The sequence below is a fragment of the Amphiura filiformis genome, chromosome 3 (genome assembly GCF_039555335.1).
Source record: "Amphiura filiformis chromosome 3, Afil_fr2py, whole genome shotgun sequence".
NCBI lineage: Eukaryota > Metazoa > Echinodermata > Ophiuroidea > Amphilepidida > Amphiuridae > Amphiura > Amphiura filiformis.
In genome coordinates this window covers 64,360,574-64,382,857 of record NC_092630.1, presented here as the reverse complement: position 1 = coordinate 64,382,857, position 22,284 = coordinate 64,360,574, and the positions used below count along the sequence as shown (strand labels likewise).

The 22,284-nt window shown below is 38.9% G+C and overlaps 1 protein-coding gene across 1 annotated transcript in view; it reads left to right on the top strand.

The window, feature by feature from the left end:
• Positions 1-9,720: 9,720 nt before the first annotated feature.
• LOC140148954 (cAMP-dependent protein kinase type II regulatory subunit-like) overlaps positions 9,721-22,284 on the top strand; it is an 87,414-nt gene continuing 74,850 nt past the window's right edge. The window contains exon 1 of the mRNA XM_072171064.1: positions 9,721-10,285. Coding sequence (XP_072027165.1) covers positions 10,078-10,285 — 208 coding nt within the window. The 5' untranslated portion in view covers positions 9,721-10,077. The remainder of the gene's footprint in view (positions 10,286-22,284) is intronic.

Below are 22,284 nucleotides of genomic sequence, written 5' to 3'. Positions count from 1 at the left end.
CGAGTTTGTTACTCGAAATGCGCTCAAATGAACGAAGTTCGAGTTAAACTTTTCTGTTGCAAATGATGCATTTGTCGCACATGCGACCCTTAATCAAAGTGGTAAACACATTTTATTTGGCCAAAGGTTGATCTAGATTGATCTGAAGTATTTTGCCTGTCATATATAGTAAATATGGATTTCACTCGAATATTGATCATTTTGCAGGTTTTCGAGTTTTTAACTCGAAGTACGCTCATTTTGCAGGTTTTCGAGTTTGTTACTCGAAATGCGCTCAAATGAACGAAGTTCGAGTTAAACTTTTCTGTTGCAAATGATGCATTTGTCGCACATGCGGCCCTTAATCAAAGTGGTAAACACATATTATTTAGGCCAAAGGTTAATCTAAATTGATCTGAAGTATTTTGCCTTTCATATATAGTAAATATACCCCGAGGTTAATACCTATCCACTAGTAGGCCTACCCTTTTTATGAACAACTAGTGTGCTTTTACCGGGGCTTTTACGAATTCCGTGGAGAACGTAATAACAAATTGGATAGAGAAGGGTTAAACATTTGTGCTTTCTCTTCATGTCGGAGAGGGACATCCTATAGCCTACTTCAAAAGCAGATTGAAAATTAAAATTGCAACTCGATACTCGAAAATTGAACTCGATACTCGAAGATTTCAACTCGATACTCGAAAATTGCAACTCGATACTCGAAGATTTCAACTCGATACTCGACAATTGCAACTCGATACTCGAAGATTTCAACTCGATACTCGACAATTGCAACTCGATACTCGACAATTTCAACTCGATACTCGAAAATTTCAACTCGATACTCGAAAATTTCAACTCGATACTCGAAAATTGCAACTCGATACTCGAAAATTTCAACTCGATACTCGAAAATTGCAACTCGATACTCGAAGATTTCAACTCGATACTCGAAAATTTCAACTCGATACTCGAAAATTTCAACTCGATACTCGAAAATTGCAACTCGATACTCGAAAATTTCAACTCGATACTCGAAAATTTCAACTCGATACTCGAAAATTGCAACTCGATACTCGAAAATTGCAACTCGATACTCGAAGATTTCAACTCGATACTCGAAAATTTCAACTCGATACTAATTTCAACTCGATACTCGAAAATTGCAACTCGATACTCGAAAATTTCAACTCGATACTCGAAAATTTCAACTCGATACTCGAAAATTTCAACTCGATACTCGAAAATTTCAACTCGATACTCGGAAATTGCAACTCGATACTCGAAAATTTCAACTCGATACTCGAAAATTGCAACTCGATACTCGAAGATTTCAACTCGATACTCGAAAATTTCAACTCGATACTCGAAAATTTCAACTCGATACTCGAAAATTTCAACTCGATACTCGAAAATTTCAACTCGATACTCGACAATTGCAACTCGATACTCGAAAATTGCAACTCGAAACTCGATACTCGAACTCGAAACTCGATACTCGAAGATTAGCAACACACCATACGCGCCCCGACCATGCCGATATACATTACATGTGATGAGTATAAACCATTGTACGGCATTGATTCATTCATAAACTTTGTGCAAGCGCCGGTGTGACTTTTACGATATCAGTTTCAGTGTCTTGGCATCTAAATTAATTCAGTCATAGGCCTACTCTCATTTTCGTATTTATTTAATAGAGTAGGCCCTATTCTTGTTTTAGTTTGCAAAATACAGAGGCAGATATAGTCCCGGGATATTATAGTATAGTCATAGGCCTAGCTACTTCCAAGTTTTCTACTTTCTTGAATTTGCGTCAACATGGCCCTTACCAAACTTGAATGCATTCCTGTTGCATTCTTAATGCATTCGGCAGCATTGTGGTAGAATGCATTATGAATCCTAACAACCACAACCTATATAACCACAACCATAAGGTCACCATGCTTAGCTTTTGTTGTCGAATGCATTCCGAATGCAAAATAGCATTCGAGTTGCCCTCAATATGCACGAAATATTTAAATGAGCTCCGAATGCATTCGGAATGCATTCGGAATGCATTCGCCGAATGCATTCGGAATGCATTCGGAGCAAATGCTAATACCACAATAATTGCATTCGGAATGCATTCGGAATGCATTCGGAGCAAATGCTAATACCACAATAATTGCATTCAGTCTCCTGTTGCATTCATGGAAATGATGGAAACTAACGTTTTATGCATAGGCCTATGTAGGAAGATTGAGAAAAAGCTTACCTTGTTTCATGCATTTTTGCATCAAGCACGTTTGCTTGATGCTTTAAAGCAGGTTTGGGTGATATTTTGATTAATCAAAAATAATTAAGAAATTAATCAATATCTGTTATTTTTAACAATCACCCAAGCCTGCTTTTAAGACACTCAAGTTCTACTATATTTGTTGATCCTACATGTATTCTCTTATCTATTTTACTTCATATAAAATTATGAAATAAAAGTACATTTTTGCAAAGGGTGATTCCAGTTGAAATCCATAAATCCCCTATGGAAGAGACATATACCATGATCTCCCACACAAGGTGTAGATTTCAAATGGAGCCACCCATTAATCCCATTTGCAATACAATTCATTTACATATGATTTTCACATTTATGATAAATACAATTAATTGAGTATGGAAGATTATACATAGGGCTATGTCTTAATGGTATGTGGAAATTCTGTGTGGCGATCCGATGTTGGAGGTTAGCCGCACACCAAGCCCTTAAGGATTCCAGCACACTGAGTGGCAATTGTCTGCCGCACACGTGTGGTGATCCTCCAAGCCTTGATGGGATTCCCGCACACACTGTGTGGCAAATAATCCTCCGCTGTGGGAGGTTTAATTGGCACACACTGTATGGTGATCCTCCGAGCCCTCGTAATCGCACACTGTGTGGCAATCACACATGGAGGCTGTACGTACATCTACAAAATCGAAATACAATTGAAATGTATTAGTAAGGGATTGTGCAATAATTATAAGCCCCCAGGGGTAAAATTCCAAACAGCACTCCAAAAATTGCTTGCTCCCCCCCCTCTCGTCCTGCCAAAAATTGCTTGTCCCCCCCCCCCCTCGGCCTGCCAAAAAATCTTTGCCCCTCCTTGCACATCATGCCAAATTTTTGGGATCCCAATTTGCAGACCTTATTAATGGTCTATAGATACATGTTGCGAGTGCAGCTAGCAGGAAAATTTGCATATTTAAGTGTTTCCAAGCGTTTTATTCAAAAGGCACCCCATAAATGTGTGCCAAAATTGCTCCCCCTTTGCTTGCCCCCCCTCTTGCTTACGTCCCCCTCTTTCAGCTTGCCAAAACTTTCTTGCCCCCCCCCCATTTTACCCTCCCACCAGGGCTCATAATTATATTGCACATGCCAGCCCCAAAGAACTATAAAGTGTCCGGGTAAAGTGTACAAATTCTCACTTACTTGCTTGTACTACGTTATATGTATACGTATGTACATACATATGTACTCTATGTACAGCATACGTCAGAGATACATGTAGAACAGATACTATACACCTGGATTACATGTGGCATAATATTACAAAACTGTAAATTTCAACAGGAACCCATAGCTATATGCCACAATGACCATTTATATAAGCTTATAAGCTTACCTTAATTGTTAGATTCATGAATATTCTCCTCTTGGAGTACTGTTGTAATTACCATTTCCTATACTAATACTGCACATTGATCTAAATATAGTCCAGAGCCTTGGTATGTATTTTATTCAAAAAAACCAAACATTTCCTGTGGTAATATCACAATACCAGCAGCTCACATCCAGCTACATCCATACAACCAGGAAGCTAGTGGAGACTATAACTGCCAGTATCAACTGCCACTTTTGTAGCATAATTTGAAAAAAACATGTGATGAACATGTGATCATCATTTGTGGTTGGATTAGAATGCAACCGAATGCAACACGAATGCAAAGATTTTTGTTGAAAATAGTCTAAGTCCTTAGTTGTCAGATCCGAATGCAAAAATACCACAAAAATGTAGATATTGCATTCGAAAGGATTAAAATAATTTTGTGGTCTGTTGTATTCGAATGCATTCAAATGCAAAATACCACATCACTACCACAATGGTAAGATACGAATGCATTCCGAATGCATTCTGAATGCAATAATTGCATTCGGGTTTGGTAAGGGGGAGCTTGTAGGCCTAAAACTCGCTTAAGCTTACATCCAAGTTCGAATGGACGGTACTACGACTCGATGTTTCAGACTTGTGAGAAAAGGAAAAAGGTCACAAATAGGATCAAATAAAATAATCCAACAAAGAATCACCCTAGTGCCGGACATAGGCTAGGCCTACATGTTTTAAACTTTATTATTATCCACCACGAATGGAGTGCCAATTTCTATTAGCCTAAGCTGTCTTTCTATCAACAAACATGGAATCTCCCAGCTTGACCAATTTGGCCAAAGTAATAGGCCTACAAGATAATTTCCGACATTAATATTAACCATGCATAGACAACTGGTATACATTTTCTAATTAACATTAGCACTATGTTTTTTCTTGTTTTTCTCCTTTTTTGTTGTTGAAAACATGCCCTAACAAAACCCGATGTTAGGCCTAAAGCTTCTGGTGGGTGGTCCACCTGAATCAATGAATTGTTAGTTTATGCATAGGTCATGTTATAAAGCCAATGCAAAAGTATTAAAAATGCTTCGTGCTGTGAATCGTGCATAGTTGAATATGGGAACGTGGACATTTTAAAGTGTTGTAACTTGAAAATGGAGCTTCTTTGAAAATTGTTTTGACAAAAATAAATGCCAATTGCTATTGTCATTTTTTCAATGTGAAGGTGGTTGAATTAAAGCATATTTTGAAAGTAAAGTGTCCCTTACTATGGTTAGGGTTTTGAAGTACACAAATAGTACAATTGTATGAAAATGGTTGGTGCATTATATACCAGAGAAAGTCATGGAATTCTTTAATTAAAGTCATGGAAAGTCATGGATTTTTTTTGCTCATGAAGTGTAAGAACCCTGCAAAGATTTGTGCCGCCCGGACTTTTTCAAAAATCAGTGAGGGAGTCCTTTATTATTTGTTTTTTTTATTTTGTTTTTTACCATCCATTTCTGTGTAAAATTGCAATTGCAAAGGCTTTGGCAACACATCATAAAAAACGGGGAGGCCCCTAATATATTTTGTTATTTCCCCAAAGCCCTAGGCCTACCCCTAGCTTGCAAGAGAGTGTTTGCAATACATGTTTATAAATGGTAAGCAAGAACTTCTAAACATGTCTTTTCATTGTAACAATTTTAGAAACAAAGAAAGGGACCAAAGAAGAAAAAATAACAAAAATATTTGAAAATCTTCAAAAATCGGGCGGGGTCGTTATTTATTTTCAATTGGCCTCATCGGGAAGTAGGCCTACCGCATCGGACTTTCAATTCGTCGCCGAAGAAAATCGTCAGTCAAAGACCGATAATTTTCTTGTTCTTTTGTCGCTTCTTAATTAAAAGCATTCATCATTTGCATTTTTTTAAGTTTAAAACTCTACTTCTGATGAAAATTTTGCGATATTTTATACTACTTAAAAGTTAAAACTATTTTCAATAGGGCCTACACCTGTAGGCCTATCCGGTTCTTTAAACCAGAGCTAATCGACCGATGCTTTTTAACACTTTTCATACGGATGAAATAAGCTTTTGTTTACAATATTTAGGCCTACGCTACGGCGAAAAAAGATGCATAAATTCACTTTTTTGACAAGTAAATTACCTTGAAATTCTAGTTTTGGCCAGTCTCGAACATCATCTGTCTAGGCAGCCATGGCAATTTGATGATGGTGACAGTGAAGTGAACTTAGAGAAGCATATCCAAAGTATTGTTGTGGTATGTCTATGGAGTGCGCCCCAGACAAACAAGAACCTAGACCTATAACTTTGGTTTGCGTAGTGAAGTCAACACTGCTTAGCAACGATTTTGACAAGGACGCAACCCGGACGCAAACAAGCAGACATGTTCGCGTCTGCAGAACATGTTGCGTTTGACGCGGGCGATAACGGCGCAGCAATCACGCAAACGATCGCGTTTTTCGTTCCAGACATGAACGCTTATTTCTCCGCGTCCGACCACCCGACCAAAATCACCTTGGATACGTGGCTTCACCTACTGCCATGGTTAGGGATGGGCAGTTACAGGTCTAGGTGGTATGTCTATGGAGTGCGCGGTCGGATTCGTCTATAGACCTTTTTCCCTCTATCCCACAATGCACTATTCCAGGGGGGTATGACGTAGTTCATCAACCTCATAGATCGTGTGCATCCGATGGTCTTTGCCAGGCCTTTGCAATTATTTTGTCTTAATATGGGCATAGGCCCCTACTGATTCCATATATGCGGATTATCGTAAAGGCCATCGATGTTACTAATTATGCAATTATTGAATACACGAGTGATGCAGTTACGGAGCGATGCAGAACATCTGTGTAAGAGATTTTGTGTTCGTTATATTTTCAACTCCGAAAAAAAAGTGAAACGGACGCCGGTAAAATATCACTGCGTGTCCCGTCATCAGTTTTTCACCATTAGGTCTATAAAATGTATGCAAAGTTAGGTTTCAATAACAGGAAACTTTTTTGGGTGAATACACCATGTCCATAAGGCATAGAAATGTTGTTTTTTGCCCCCGAAAGGTATTAGTGACCTAGACTGCTGCCCTCAGTCGTCAACCGTCTGGATTGACGACTGAGAAAATTACGTGGAAAATAAGTGACGGATTTTGCAACAGGATTCCTGTGGCATAGAGCATGCGCAGTTGTGTCCAAATTGACCTTTTGACCGAGTTTGTTGTTTTTAGAAGTTCAGAGCGCGATCTTGTCACAGCGGCGCGGTACAGCGACGCGGTACGCGAGCGCCGCTAGTCAGTCGCGCTACGGCGCACAACTGAAGTCGCATTGAATAGTTTTCAGAAGTCCGTCATGATATTGGCTGTAAGATAATCAGTCGTCACTACGAAGCATACACAGTAGGCCTACATGCGAAGTGTAGACGGCTGATTGGAATTAGTCTAATTAGTGACCGTGGCGCCATTATCATCATTATCGGGGATTCCTTTTTTGTGATGAAGGCACCAGTCGAAATGTCCGTATTCCAGAATGTGATGAACATAACTCTGTACTCCCCCGGGGAGATGATGTATTTTGCGACACTCATACCCCCCCCCGGAATAGTGCATGATGGGAAAGAGGGAAAAAGGTCTATACCGCCACGTACAATCGCGCCGTCAGCTATGGGGAGAAAATTGGGGGTATTCGGGTCCTTGCCGACGGTGCGCGGAGACGAACGAAAACAATTCTGCGTGTGTCTGCGTCTCATCTGAAGCGTCTTGGTACTCGCGTGCATGTCGCATCAAGTGCGTCTCTCAAATGCGCCCATCATCCATGTCGCGCTTACATGACAACGAATGCCTCAAGCGCATTCCGAGGGAAACCGAATACCCCCAATTTTTGATCCATGCCTGTATCCCCAGACAAACAAGAACCTAGACCTATAACTTTGGTTTGCGTAGTGAAGTCAACGTGCTTAGAAACGATTTTGACAAGGACGCAACCCGGACGCAAACAAGCAGACATGTTCGCGTCTACAGAACATGTTGCGTTTGACGCGAGCGATAACGGCGCAGCAATCACGCAAACGATCGCGTTTTTCGTTCCAGACATGAACGCTTATTTCTCCGCGTCCGACCACCCGACCAAAATCACCTTGGATACGTGGCTTCACCTAGGCCTACTGCCATGGTTAGGGATGGGCAGTTACAGGTCTAGGTGGTATGTCTATGCCTGTATCAAGATTCTCTTGGTCGGGCTGACGTCACAAAGGGGAAATAACCGTGTAAAACCAGTGTACGCATGTGCAGCGCATGTGCAGTTCCCCTTTCTCGAGCTGGTTGCTATGCGCGCGCTAGTGCAAAGGGGACAAAGGGGACAATGTTCCCGGATGTCCGACCGAGTGAATGGCGGTCGAGTCCTGGTTCTCTGGTTTTAATTCTGTGGAAGAGACAGATTTAGATTTAAAAAAATGTAGGCCTTCCTTTTCAATGATTCTACCTGTTCAGTAATTCTTCCTGTTATAGTGAACGCTCCCATTTTACTCATCTAGCGGGATAGTGAACGCTCCCATTTACTCATCTAGCGGGTATCCCGCTAGTGTTTCCAATTATTGCTAAAACTGGTGAAAACACTGATATTTTGAAAATAATGAATTATTTTGGCATTTTTGAAAATTTGACGCGGGTATTTTTGGTTTCCACGCGGGCGGGGGACGATAAACTCGGAATCGACTTTCACCAGGGAATACCGTAAAATGGGGTAGGCCTAACTTCGGTCAGCGGGGTAACTTTGGTCGGTCAAATATATTTTTTTAAATGGTCATATTTTCGTACAGCAATATTGTTTTTAGTCATATTTGGTGTCAATTTGTTAAGAAATATGTTTGAAAGAAATAATAATCGCTCATGTCCAATTTCCATTTTTTAAACATTTTTTTCAGAAAAAATAAAAATTGATAGGCCTAGGCCCTATTTGTGAGCAAGGATGTGTGCTTGATTAATTTTGTAGAGCCCAAATGTCACAAAAAACAACAACTTATCCATATAGGCCTACAGCGAAGATCAATTTTTTAAAAATTTTTTTCCTTCATGGAATGTAGGCCTAATAGCCTACTAATAGGCTACTCTGGCCAAAGTTGCCCCAAATGCGGGGTAACTTTGGTCAGGCTATTTTTAACCCCTAGGGCACCCTTACAAAATTATTAAAAAATCTTTTTCAACTTCAATGTGTAGAAGGGAACCCTAATGTCATAAAAAAGAGATAGGCCTAATTCGAAATAGGCCTACAATTGGTTTTGTTTGGAAGCAGTGGTTTAAAAACTCTGAAAAGTGCCCCAAGTTAGGCCTACCCCATTTTACGGTAAAGCAGCAAATAAAAAAAAAGACGCTGAAAGGAAAATGTAAGAAAGGACAGATTTAGAAAATAACGGGAACGGGATTCCTAATATTTAGGGAGTGTTCATAAATACTTTGGTGGGGGGGGGGCAGACAAACAAGTACAAGTGGTATGTCTAGGGGGGGGGGTTGGAAAAGTTGGAACCTCGGACGTCAAAAAATGTTGATCCCCCTAAAAGGGAGGCCTTTTTTATCCCCTTTTCCGGGCCCTTTTATGGTCTGAAATTTTTTTGATCCCCCCCATTCATGTCCTAGAAACGGAAAAAATTACAGATGAACATGATGCTTCTTTGTGGATCCCGTGGGTGGAAACCTGGCATGCCTGGGGTCTATTTCACTAAACTTTTAACCCTTCGTAACTCAAGTAACCGTTCGTAAAGTTACGAATACCCAATACTAGGCGTAACTTTAGGGTCCCTGTAGTAAATCCCTATTACTTACGAAGGGTACCATTCGTAAGTGTGTTTAGTGAAATGGAAGTTACGAATGATTTTGAGACTTACGAAGCTTCGTAAAGTTTAGTGAAATGGACCCCTGGGGTGGATGAAAGAATGACATGTCCATGACAACCATGACCACCGAGACACAGTGGTTGCTATGAAATTGGCGTCCGTTGCTAGGGTATCCATCACAGCCATTATGATTCCTGCGACTGCGTAGCGCGTAGAGCCCTGTTACATACACACAGGTGTATTATTGATTCGCCTTGTCCTTCATTTTAGAAATTGAATAAAACTGTAGAATCAATTTATAACTACGCTGATAATTCATACGTGTATTTTTGTGTCAACAGAACTAGAGTGAAGTGCTAGCAGTGACATAACATCCCGCATAACATGCATTTACTTTGTTGTTGGTGACAGAAGAATTTCCCTTAGGTGGTGAAAAGGCTAGGGTGACGTCACTACACATGTGTTTGCGTTTTTAGGTCTCGTACATGTACATCTCTTCCTGGATAAAACGATGGAGAATGAGGGAATTTAATGAATGTGAGCTGAACAAAACCTATTGCTTTACACTCAGATATCCATCAACAATTTAGGCGTACTTAGTTCTAACCATACCGGGCAAATAGTGTCAACTGATCGTGGTCATCATGAATTTTGAGATACCGCCAGGTTTGACAGATTTGTTGCAAGACTTTACAGTGGCTGTGCTACGAGAGAAGCCGGACGATCTGACAGAATTTGCAGCTAATTATTTCACCAAACTACAAGAAGCTAATGTTAAATCGGGCAGTAAACGAGGGGTAACATTTTCTGAGCCAGATGCAGCCGATGATGTCGATGATGAACCTCCACCAGGTTAGCATAAATTGTGTGCACCAAATCAAATGGCATTGTCTGAATATTCTAAAATTTATAGTACAATACTCCTCCAGTACATGTACATAGTAGGCCGTATCAGTATCACGCAGCCATAGACATAGTACATCTGTACATGTTGACGTTGAGGTAGCTACATGAACCGATTGACATGATTGAAGTCCTTCTTCCGGTTGCAGGTTACTTTATTATCTTGTTTTCCGGTTTAGAAAATGGGAACCTAAAAACAAAGTCCAAGGACATGAAGGAGTTGAAGGAACTACAAAATTCAAAAATACTAGTTGTTACTTGCAGAAAAAAAAGGGGGGGGGGGGCTTAGTTATGAAATTTATAGCAAACTTTAAATTTTATTTTTAGAGTAGGTGATGACTGTAGTCCTGCCAGCAAGACTTCAGTCTATCATAAACATAATGACATATACGGATCTAGGTACGACCAGGGTTCGATTTAGAAAATAAAATTTACATGCACAACTCTGATTTTTTCCTCAAAATGGGCTGAATAACACAAAATTTTGCATGCACAGGCAAAATTCTACATGCACAGAGCCAAAGTTACATGCATTTGTGCATGTAAAACCCCTCTAAATCGAACCCTGGGTACGACGAGTTACAGTTACTGGAACTAGTGATGACTGATGACCAATGTTGGCTTGACCAAGGTCATCTTACTATAAATAGGGGAATGTTGTATCTATCTATGTATCTATGTATCTATGTATGCCTATAAAGGCTCCGTCAGTTTCGATCCAAATGTCGCCAAATTCATACGGAGATTGATGAATATACGGAACGTGTTTAAACTTTATTTGGTTGAAAACGGTCAAGAATTGGCTGCAAAAACAGTGAAAATATGGGTAAAAACGGGTTTTTGTTATGAAAATCGGTTGTCAGCCTACACGTCACTGCAGCTGGCCGGCAGCGCGTCGGCGCCTCGTGCGTAATGCGCACTCGCCAATGGGCGCCAGAACGGCGCGAGAGCCACGCGACTGCGAGCCAGAGACCAGTGGACATGATAATACGGAAAGAAGGAAAAATAATAAAGGACAAAAAGGTACATGGACGGGTCACGGGATGAAGCGGTACTATAAAGAAAAAGAAAATTAAAATGAGGACAAAAAAGTACGAGTAATAGGCCAACGGGTTAAAGTAACTGATGAAACGGGAACGAAACAAAGAAGGAAAGAAACTAATCAGGAAATGTAAGAAAAAAAGCTAAAATAATGAGAACAGAATTAAATAAAAAAACATGGAAACGGAAATCACAAACAGCAAATAAACAAAGAAATTAAAGGGAAATGTAAGAAAGAACATATTTAGAAAATAATGGGAACGAGGTTAAATAAATAAATAACATGGAAACGGAAAATCACAAGCTAAAGCAAAAGAAACTAAAAAAGAAAGTGTAAGAAGAGACATATTAAGAAAAATAAAATGTACCTTTTCAACGATTCTACCTGTTCAGTAATTATTCCTGTTAGGCCAATTACAATTGATTCTTAGTTTCCTGTTTCCCGCCCGCGTCCAAAGTAGAGAATTGCAAAATATTTAATTATTTTATTTATATTTTGGATTTTCTCTTTAAGAATAACTTTTAATGACTACCATTTGCTACTTTCTGACTTTGATCATATCATCTATAATGATGAATAAACATAGAACCTAATTGTACCATTACTTATGTATAAAATCAAACATAGTAGTAAAATAATTAAATGCATGCTCCTTGTCAATATGGCTTGTTGTATGTTGCGACCACTTATTTTAAAATAAAGAAAATAAAAGATAATTAATAATTAATAATTAAAAGTCGCCTCATCCCTGGTTTTCAACCATGAAACAGGAAACTAAGAATTAATTGTGAAGGGCCTTATGGTGAACGCTCCCATCTAGCGGGGACCCGTGCGAAGCGCGGGTATCCCGCTAGTGAGGTAAAAAAGGCGATGAAAATTGCTATTCCATTCCAGCGCCTACAAATAAAATGCATGTTGTATTACTTGTATCGCCGAGTGTATTAATTAGGCCAAGTAAAATAAAAAACATGTATATCGTCCACTCCCTCACCGATTTTTGGAGGTTTTCATATATTTTTGTTATTTTTCCTATTTGCTTCCTTATTTTGTTTCTAAAATTGTTGTGATGAAAAAACACGTTTAGAAGTTCTTGGTTATCATTTATAAACACATTGCAAACAATTTCTTCAAGCTAGGGGTAGGGCTTTGGGGAAATAACAAAAATATTAGGGGGCCTCCCCAATTTTATGATGTGTTGACAAACACTTTACAATTACAATTTCCCACAGAAATTAATGGTAAAAAAATAATATAATAACAAATAATAAGGACCTCCCTCACCAATTTTTGAAAAAGCCCAGACGATATACATGTTATTTTTTTTACTTGGCCTTATTATTGAGCGGAGCTTCACGCAGCTCAGCCTCAGGATGTATAAATAAGATGAATGTCACAGTTCATTTAGTCACAGATTCAATGATACATAATGCATGAGACGTGATAGCCATCACTCGATTGGTGAACTAAATAAAACCGGAGATCTCCGGATTTATTATAAATTTAACTTAAATTTTTCTCTTACAAATAATCAAATTAAGTATTTCTTGGGCAAACTGGAACATACACGTTGCGTCCATGTCGTGTACTAAGTATTTGCGCGTGTATACTTTCTTCTGTACTGCGCTATGTGCGTGTGTGTTTATCGCGGAGCCACTAGCGTTCACAGTGTTCCAGTTTAGCCAAGAAATACTTAATTTGATATTCATACATACACGCTATATAACGGCGCGCATGATTGGTCGACCGGTGGCCCGGATGTGCGATCGCGGAGTAAGGAAAACAAAGGAAATTCATGGTTTTTAATGATGTTACTTGTTATTTTTTGTTATTATTTTGATGAAATAAAAATCTCAAAATGTTCTGGTATGTATGAGCGGGGTTCATTCATATATTTTCATGACTAAACGGTTGTTTATGCCCTCAGGCTGCAAGCGGCCCCTCGGGCATAAACAACCGTTTAGTCATGAAAATATATAAATGAACCCCTAAATAGTATAGAAAAAATATTAAATTCGTGAACATCGTGGAACTGTTAATATCAACTACGCTAATCATGCTAACTACACGCGCGTACAACGCTACTCTACGCGTCCATATTAGCGAGGCTATCTGCGTACAACTGCTTACTACGCACAGCCACGCAAAGAGTATGTTCCATGATGTCCACAAATTTGATAATTTTTCTATAGTACATAATTTATATCCAGGGTCCAAAAATTTTCTGTACGGTTACTAAACTATCGCATTGATGCATTTATCTAAGCATTGACTGTTTTTGCATATTTACGCGATGACTGCGGGTTGCAATTGGTTTGTGCGACTTACACGATATTTCAATACATTTCATGTTTTCACCTTCACAGGTTATTTGGAAGTTGATGGGAAAGAAGGGCCAGAGGGACACATGAGGGAAAAAGGAAAGAGGGAGGCTAAACAGTAAAGCAGATGGAGGCAGGGGTGGGGAGCAACAAAGAAGAAAATGATTTCAATTAAATTAAAATGAGTGGTTAAAATAAACTTGAATAAATGAAGGATTTGGTAAACTTTTCGCAATAAAAATTCGGGAGGGTGTGATGTATTTTGAAAATTACCTTATTCCAATGTAAATCATAAAACGCCTAGATGCGGGAATACTGTTAGCAGTCGCCTCACAATCACATTCTCCATCTTAGTAATTACAATCCAAACAACAAACATTATAAATCCAAATCCAGTCCTCTTTAGTATCATACATGTATTTCATTAACACTCATAATGCTAGGGATGTTCATAAAATTTTGAAGTTCAATATTTTTAGCTGAAGTTCTTTCATTTGAAAGAGAAATAAATTACCTAAACAATAAGGGGTCAATCATGTTTCTAGTGCATATTTGAAGTTACAGACAAAAATAGTGTCATCAAATTGCCCAAAATTGTGTGTGTGAAATTGTGACAGCAGGCACATGTACAATGCACACTACTGTATGTGACCCCAGATGACCTCCTATTCTTTACTGTAAGAAAGCTGTTTTGGATGGTCTTGATTTACACACAAATTGCTTTTGAGCTAAATCGAGTGTCAACTTGGTGGAACATGGATTGCACTATGTGATAGTTTATGAATCCAGTATCATGCCAGTACCAACATAAGTCAACATCACTTAGGTTTTGGTTGTCAAAATTAGTTTTTAGTGATTTTCTCCATTGAGCCCCACAGTAAAGCCATTTTTAGACCGTACATGCACATTCCACTTCCCTATGGACGAATAGCGCCACCTATAGTGTGTGATGTGAGCTAGCCTAATAATGCTCTAACTAGTACAAAAGTCATCAGTCTTTTGTAATCTCAGTCCAATATCATTGCTTTATCATTTACGAATCGTGAAAGATGTGTGACGATGTGACCGCTAGTCTATAATAAATTACCGAGTTGGATAACTTTTCGTGATAAAAACTCAAAAAGTGGTGATCATGCTTTTGCAAATTATGTTACATGGCATACGGGATGGTCATTTAGACCTCAAAGGACCGACCTCAATCCCGAATTGACGAATTGAAGGCGCTGTAATTAAATAGCAATATTCTTTGTTTTGCCTCATTTGTTCAGCTTAAAATTAAAAGGGGACATCTGACCGTGAAAAGCATAGACCGTGAAGAGATGGACGGTTGTCTGGATCGTAATTCTATAGAAATTTCACATTATGCTGAAACCATGTTCGTCTCACTCGCACCTGTTGGATTAGCGTGTTTGAAAGAAGCGGCATTCAATCGAAGTACATACATTGTCTCTGACATAGTTACGACTGCAATATAAACTCTTTGGTCATAAAACAATTATAGTTACAAGTAATGCCAAGGTAAAACCCGCTTATTTGATTCAGTTTCAAGTTAATTAAATAAATACATATATTCACCGTTGCCATTTATCTAACAATACCTGTTACTCTGGCATTGAATGAGTTTCACTTGGCGTTAAATAAGGCTTGGTCTCAACATCATGCTTGCACGGATGCTCAGAGCACAACATTCCATTGGTTTGCGACTGATAATGCAATTGAGTGGACGAGAGTTGGGTTATTGACCTTTTGTATCATAAATCGATTCGGTGGCAGGTTTGAAGACTATCTTTTCTTTGTGTTCAGGCGAGACGATCATATGCCGCAGATGACCGTCCATGTCTTCACGGTCTATGTGAAAAGTAACATTTTGTGCCTCTCAAAAGACAGTATCAGGGTTTTGCAAACATGGAAGAAAATCAATATTTTTTTATCCAAATACCACATCCTTTTTTTAACACATTGTTGTTGTACAGGGTACTTAAGCCCAAGGGGTACTACACCAGTACATTACACCCCTGCCAAATGTTGTGCCTATTTTTGCATTTTTCTCAACAATTATAGCCAGCCCTCGAATTAAGGATCTGAAGGGGCACGGCAACTTTTTTAGGGCAAGTTGAAAATTGCCTTGGATTTTCACTGAAAAGGCAAGGCACTTGAGTGCACATGCCTTCCTCCTTGGGGGCCTCCAAATTTTGGCCTGGTCCAGGGCCCCCCCAAAAGGTAAATGAAAATCCGGCCCTGTTCAGAAGTCGGTGTGACTGAAAGTGAAATTCCTTCCCACAAGACAAAAAACAACAAGTAACCTATCTGCAAAACATTTAAGTACAAACTGATTTCAGGTAGAGAAACTAAGGATCCATACATGTGTCATACATATCTTCATTTATTGGCATCCAAATAAGTGGTTATGTCAGATACTGATGAATGCAGGAATATTAAAATGCACCCAAGATCTGAGAATTACTCTAAAAAAGTGGGATTATGTTTTATTTTCTTTAGTTTTTGATCAGAGACTGACAGGTTTGGACTACTAGTACTATTAGCAGTGCTAAGGGCCTTCAAAAATCAATCTCGGCTTGTTTCAAATCAGCCAAAACTTTCCAATTCAGAAAGACAGGGACAAGGTAAATATTTTTAAAACAGAAAGCAATTTCCCCTCTGGTAAAACACAGGAAAATAGTGTAAATATTGCTTTATTTCTCAGTCAGTTGTAATTAATAAGTAACAAGTGGCCCATTCCATATCAACTCAGGGATGTGCACCGCAGCACCTCTTCAATTTTTTCTTTTTCTGTGTGGTGGTAGATATTGATGAGAAAGTAAAATCCGAAAATTTGAGCTTCATACTCCATTTACGTTTTCCCGTGGCATCAATTTGAAATTTAGAGGTCAGCGTAAAAAATGTATACATGAGCGATGTTTGGAGGTACATGAATGTATAAAGGTGTTTACAACTTTATGGAGAATGCAAATCCTGGGGTACTGATTTGAAGCCATCGAGTCCCAAAGCCAATATCTGGCATCAGAAATGTTGTCCACATATCTTTAACATACCTGAAGATATGGTGGGGCAAAATGTCTGACCATTGGTTTTCAGGGGGTCAAAATGTACAAAAAAAATGTTAATTGGGGTTTTTTCATTATACATGGGTAATATCTCAGCTAAAAGTATTCTAATAGGCTCAATATTGGATAAGAGTAATGTCCTACCAAAGGGCTCTGACTGGCAAAAAAATGTACAGTAAAATTATTTTTACTTTTGGAGTTTTGACCCCCCAAAGTTGGTCCTGGATGGACGAAGTTGCATTTTGAGGGCCCTATATCTTTTGAAGTAAAGGAGTTACAAGTTTTCTGATGCCAGATTTGAATTCTACACAAATAAGTACCCCAGAATACATACTTTTCAAAGTTGTAAATGGTTCCCTTTATAAATTTATGGACCTCCAAACGTTGTCATCGCCATTTCGCGCTAAATTTCAAATTGATGCCGCGGGAAAACGAAATGGAGTATGAAGCTCAAATTTTCGAATGTTACTTTCTCATCAATATCTACCACCACACAGAAAAAGAAAAAAATTGAAGAGGTGCTGCGGTGCACATCCCTGGAGTTGACATGGAATGGGTCAAGTTTATTAATTTTTAAAAATCAAAATGTGGTTTCATTAATTAATGTAGTGTACAAAATAAAGTGCTCATTAGACTGGAAGGAATTGACCTTGTTGACAATGCACCCAGGATAACCATAGCAACAGATGTGATGGGTTAATTGAATGAATCTCAGGCAGTTAGTTGTGTCTGGCTTTAAAGGCGAAGAAACGAGTGGGTCAGTTGCGACTAGAATTTCCAACCAATAAGAAAGGGCTAGTTATCCAAGCTATCTAGCCATGTTTCTGACAGCATTAAGGAAATCCACCAATAAAATTTAAACAATTATTGCACTCTCATCATTACTCTCATAATTACTCTCATAATTCTTGCGTACCTTTTGCATTATGTTTTAAACCACAATGTGCATTCTTTGGTCAATTTTTTTCAAACCTGATTTTATGGCACACATGTCCCAACATACACTTAATTGGAATCAGCCAAATTTGTTTTGTGTGTACATTACAAACATGTATGTAGGACAACAGAGCAATTTTGAATGAATGCCTTATTAAATCCCTCACAGACTTCTCACAGTTAAAAGGGCATTTTGTGATCCACAGCATCATGATCCATAAGCCCCGGCAAAAAACGCAATCTCGGTTTTCTCGCCGCAATTCTCGCTATTGAGTAATTATCTCGCTTTTACAAACAATAAAACAAGGTGTTTAATGCCGTAAAACTTCCGAAAATCATTGAGTTCCATGCCGTGTTGACAATTCATGTCATCAAGTAAGCTTAAAATGCACTCACCAGTGTGTAGTTTCAGTGCTTAATTGGTCTCTAAAATGCCATGTCAAGGTAATTGAATACTAAATTGTAGTAGTTTATAGTTAAATTTATTAAACTGAGAAAGGATTTATTATGTAAACAACATCTTGAGGTGGAAATACTTGAACTTCTGTTTACGTTTTTCATCCTTCGATCGTGATATCGGCACATGTTTACATACATTGTACTGCTTGGACTTCCAGAGGGCAGTATTTTGTTTTGAATATTCATAAGGGATTTTTCTGTTTTTGGCGGCGATTTTCCAGGAAAATCTCGGTTTTTAAAGCAAATTTGGGGTAAATCTCGCTTTTTATTTTTTTATATCTCGTTTTTTGCCTTTAAAAATTGCGCTTTTTGCCGGGGCCTAATGATCCATCATCCCCAACTTTTCTCAAAAAAGTTGAGATTTTTATATCACTGGAAACCTCTGGTTACATAATGTTTTGTACAAAAAATTTCTTGCAGATTAATTTGTTTGTCTATGGAGCAGTGTAATACACATAATCATGCATAACTCGCAAACGCAAAATCGTAATCAACTGATATTTTGGGAATAAGCTTTCTTTGTGGATATCTACTAAAAATGTAATAAAAGAGGACGCTAAGATCATGAAATACTCCTTAAAAGCAGGCAAGATACAAAGTAGGTTTTCTTTCATTTTACCCATTAGATTGGCTTAAAATGTCCAGAAAACCTTCCTGGCATTTGTTACTATTTCCAGGTATTTCATAACTTTTGGCAAAGAACAAAACAATAGAAATCTTATATGGCTTTTAGATCCTTATTGACATAGGCCCCCCAAAGTGGAAGGAATTAACCCTAACACGGCTAGAAACCTCAAAACACCACAGTGATATAATAATATAATAATAAAAACCCACTTATATCTAGCGCTTTCAGTCCGAAGACCTCAAAGCGCTTTACAAAACAACAACCAAATGTAAAAACATCTACAGATCTCCAAGCAACAGCAGAAACAGAACGAGCAACCGGAGAGCTGGTTGATGGAGATCTGTAGACGACAACAAAATATCTTAAACTACAACAAAATATAGCACCAACATAAATAAGCATAGACATCAAAATCAATAACAAAATTGCACAAAATAGGTACTACAAAAGTCTACAAACCTCCAAAGAACACATAAACGAGAGCCCAAAACCAGAAAGGCAGGTTCATGGAGATCTGTAGACAGCAATAAATACCAACTATCTTAAACTACAGCATATTATAAAACAACATTCAAGCAAAACATCATAAGTCCCAAACGAGAAAGTCAGAAACACACGAACAAAAGACGATTAGATTTTCCAGCCGTGAATATTGAGTTTGAAGAGATGAGTTTTGAGGACACGTTTGGATGAGTCAACAGAGTTAGATTTCTTGATATGGTCGGGAAGATTGTTCCACAGTGAAGGAGCAGCGTGGCAGAATGCTCTTGAGGCATATGATACCGTAGACCAGTTCTTAGTTGGTTCTTAGGTGGTTGCAGAAGATTCTGCGTACTTGATCTGAGTCCACGGTGACCAGGAGAGTAGGTTGTCAGAAGCTCAGTGAGATAAGCAGGTGCCAGACTGTTCAGCGCTTTAAATGTCAACAGCAGTATCTTGAAGATGGCGCTTCTTAACTGTCAGCCAGTGCAAATCGTCAAGAACAAGTGATACACTATCATATTTTCTGACCTTGGCAGCGAGTCTGGCAGCTGTGTTTTGCACCGCTGCAATTTCATTATTTGCAGTCAGGAAGGCCATAGAGCAACAAATTGCAACTCTCCAGACGAGACGTAATAAACGCGTGAACGAGGCGCTCGGTGGTATGTTGGTCAAGGCATGGACGGATCTGACCAATCTTCCTGATGGCGATGGTAGCAGATCTACAGATGTTGTTCACGTGGGTGCACATAGACAGGTGACCGTCCATAGCAACACCGAGGTTGCGTGCAATGTCAGAAATCTCGACCGACGTAGCACCAACAGCTAGAGGAGGCATTGCAGGAATCTTAGCAAAATGCGACCTGATATGAATGACTTCGGTTTTGCTATCGTTCATCATCAGTTTATTAGCGACAGCCCATTGCTTAACATCACAGATACACTCCTCTAGAAGCGGCAGGGCATGTGATCTATCAGATGGCTTGAGAGACAAGAATAGTTGAGTGTCGTCGGCGTATATCATTGAGTGTATTCCGTGAGCAGAGATGATGTCCTCAAGGGGTGCCGTGTACATAATGAAAGATAGCGGTCCCACCACTGAGCCTTGGGGGACGCCAAATTCCAACGGATGTGATACGGAGACACTGTCACCAATGACAATTTGCTGGCTGCGATTGTCCATGTACGAAGTAAACCAGTCAAGTGCTTTATCTTCAATTCCATAGCGAGAGTCTCCTTCTGACTATCCACAGCGGAAAGAAGGTCATTTTGAACCCGCAATAGCGCTGATTCCGTGCTATGGAAGCTGCGGTAAGCAGACTGGACATGCGCATAAAGATTGTTTGCAGAAAGATAGTCTTGGATCTGAGAAGAAGAGATTCTTTCTTCGAGTTTGGACAAGAAGCTGAGGTTGGATATGGGCCGATAGTTTTTTAAAACTTCGCGATCCATTTTTGGCTTCTTTAAGTAGGGTGGTCACATGAAAATTTCAAACCCACCCCTGGAATTACTTTTTTTGTCAGGATGGTTCCTTCTGCAAAATGATTTAAAAAACCTTTTGAATCAACTCAATCGGACAATCCATTGCAAAGATACAGCCTTTTAAAGATTTACAAAATCGGCTATTTTTACCCCATTTTTAGGAAAATCCTGATTTTGTCATAAATTTGCATATTCATGAAGCGATAATTGTGGGAATAAAGCCAAAGAAGGCATGAGATGTATTGTTTTTGTTTATTTAATGTTCATTTATGCAAATATTAAAAATCCAGGGTCATAATTGCTATATTTGCTTCTTTACAACATTTTTAAAATGGCTGAAATCACAAAAATAACTCTTTTGCCAGGACTTTTTAAGGTAAATATGTGTGATTTTCACCATTGAGGGCGCTATTATGTGCCAATTATAACCTGTATTTCCTTAACTACACAACCAAATTGTCTCATTTTTGCACAGGATTTTGCTCTGAGGGTCTATATTGTAAAACTTAATATAGCATAATTGTACATCTTTGGGAAAATAGTTTTATTTGATGACAAAAATTTATTTTGTGCGTAACTTTTTTATGCGTGACCGTACAAAAATGCTATATTCACCTTCATTACGAGCAGAAAATTTTCTATCTAATTAGGTAGTCGGGTTTGCACAGAAGTTACTGGGAGACAAATTATATGGAATTCAAAATGCCCAAAAGTTTTCCAACTGCTGCAGAATCTGTTACAATTTCCACCATACATTTGTGTATGTAGGCAGGGGTACACACAATAGCTAGCATTGTGGCCGCCCTACTTTAAGGATGGTACAACACGAGCACGTTTGAACGATGTAGGGAATCGTCCATAGGAGAACGATCTGTTGACTAACTTCGTGATGATAGGAGTAAGTTCGTCAAGGAGTTCTTCTTTCAAGAGCCAAGTAGGAACCGGGTCTAATGGACAGGATTTGGTTGGCGACTTCTGAATAAACTTTCGCACATCCTCATCTGTTACCTGGCTAAACTCGCTAAAATGACTCTGGCAGGATTCATATGGATGGATAATACTGTTCTCATTATCTTTATCCTGATCAAGTTCTTGTCTGATGTCGCGAATCTTGGAAGCAAAGTAGTCGGCAAAGTTATCAGCAAGGTCTTTTTTCGAGTCACTAGATGGAAGAATCTGTTCGCGTTTTCCGACACAAATATTATCAATGACTTTGAAAAGCTGACGGTCATTGCTATTGTCAACTTGCGATTTATGGTAGGAAGTTTTGGCATCGTAGAGCAGCTTATGATATTCCTTGCATTGTTCTTGGAATATTTGTCTGTGGCATTCTAAACCCGATTTTTTCCAGGCTCTCTCACATTGATGTTTCTTCTGCTTGGCAGCTTGAAGGGAAGGAGTAAACCAAGGTGCGTTTGGGCGATGAGTGATTTCACGCCTTACTTCAAGAGCATGTTTGTCAACAAGATCACGCAGTGTGGTGTCATATTGTTCAGCAAGATAGTCAGGATCATTTTCTTTGTCAGAGAACAGATAAG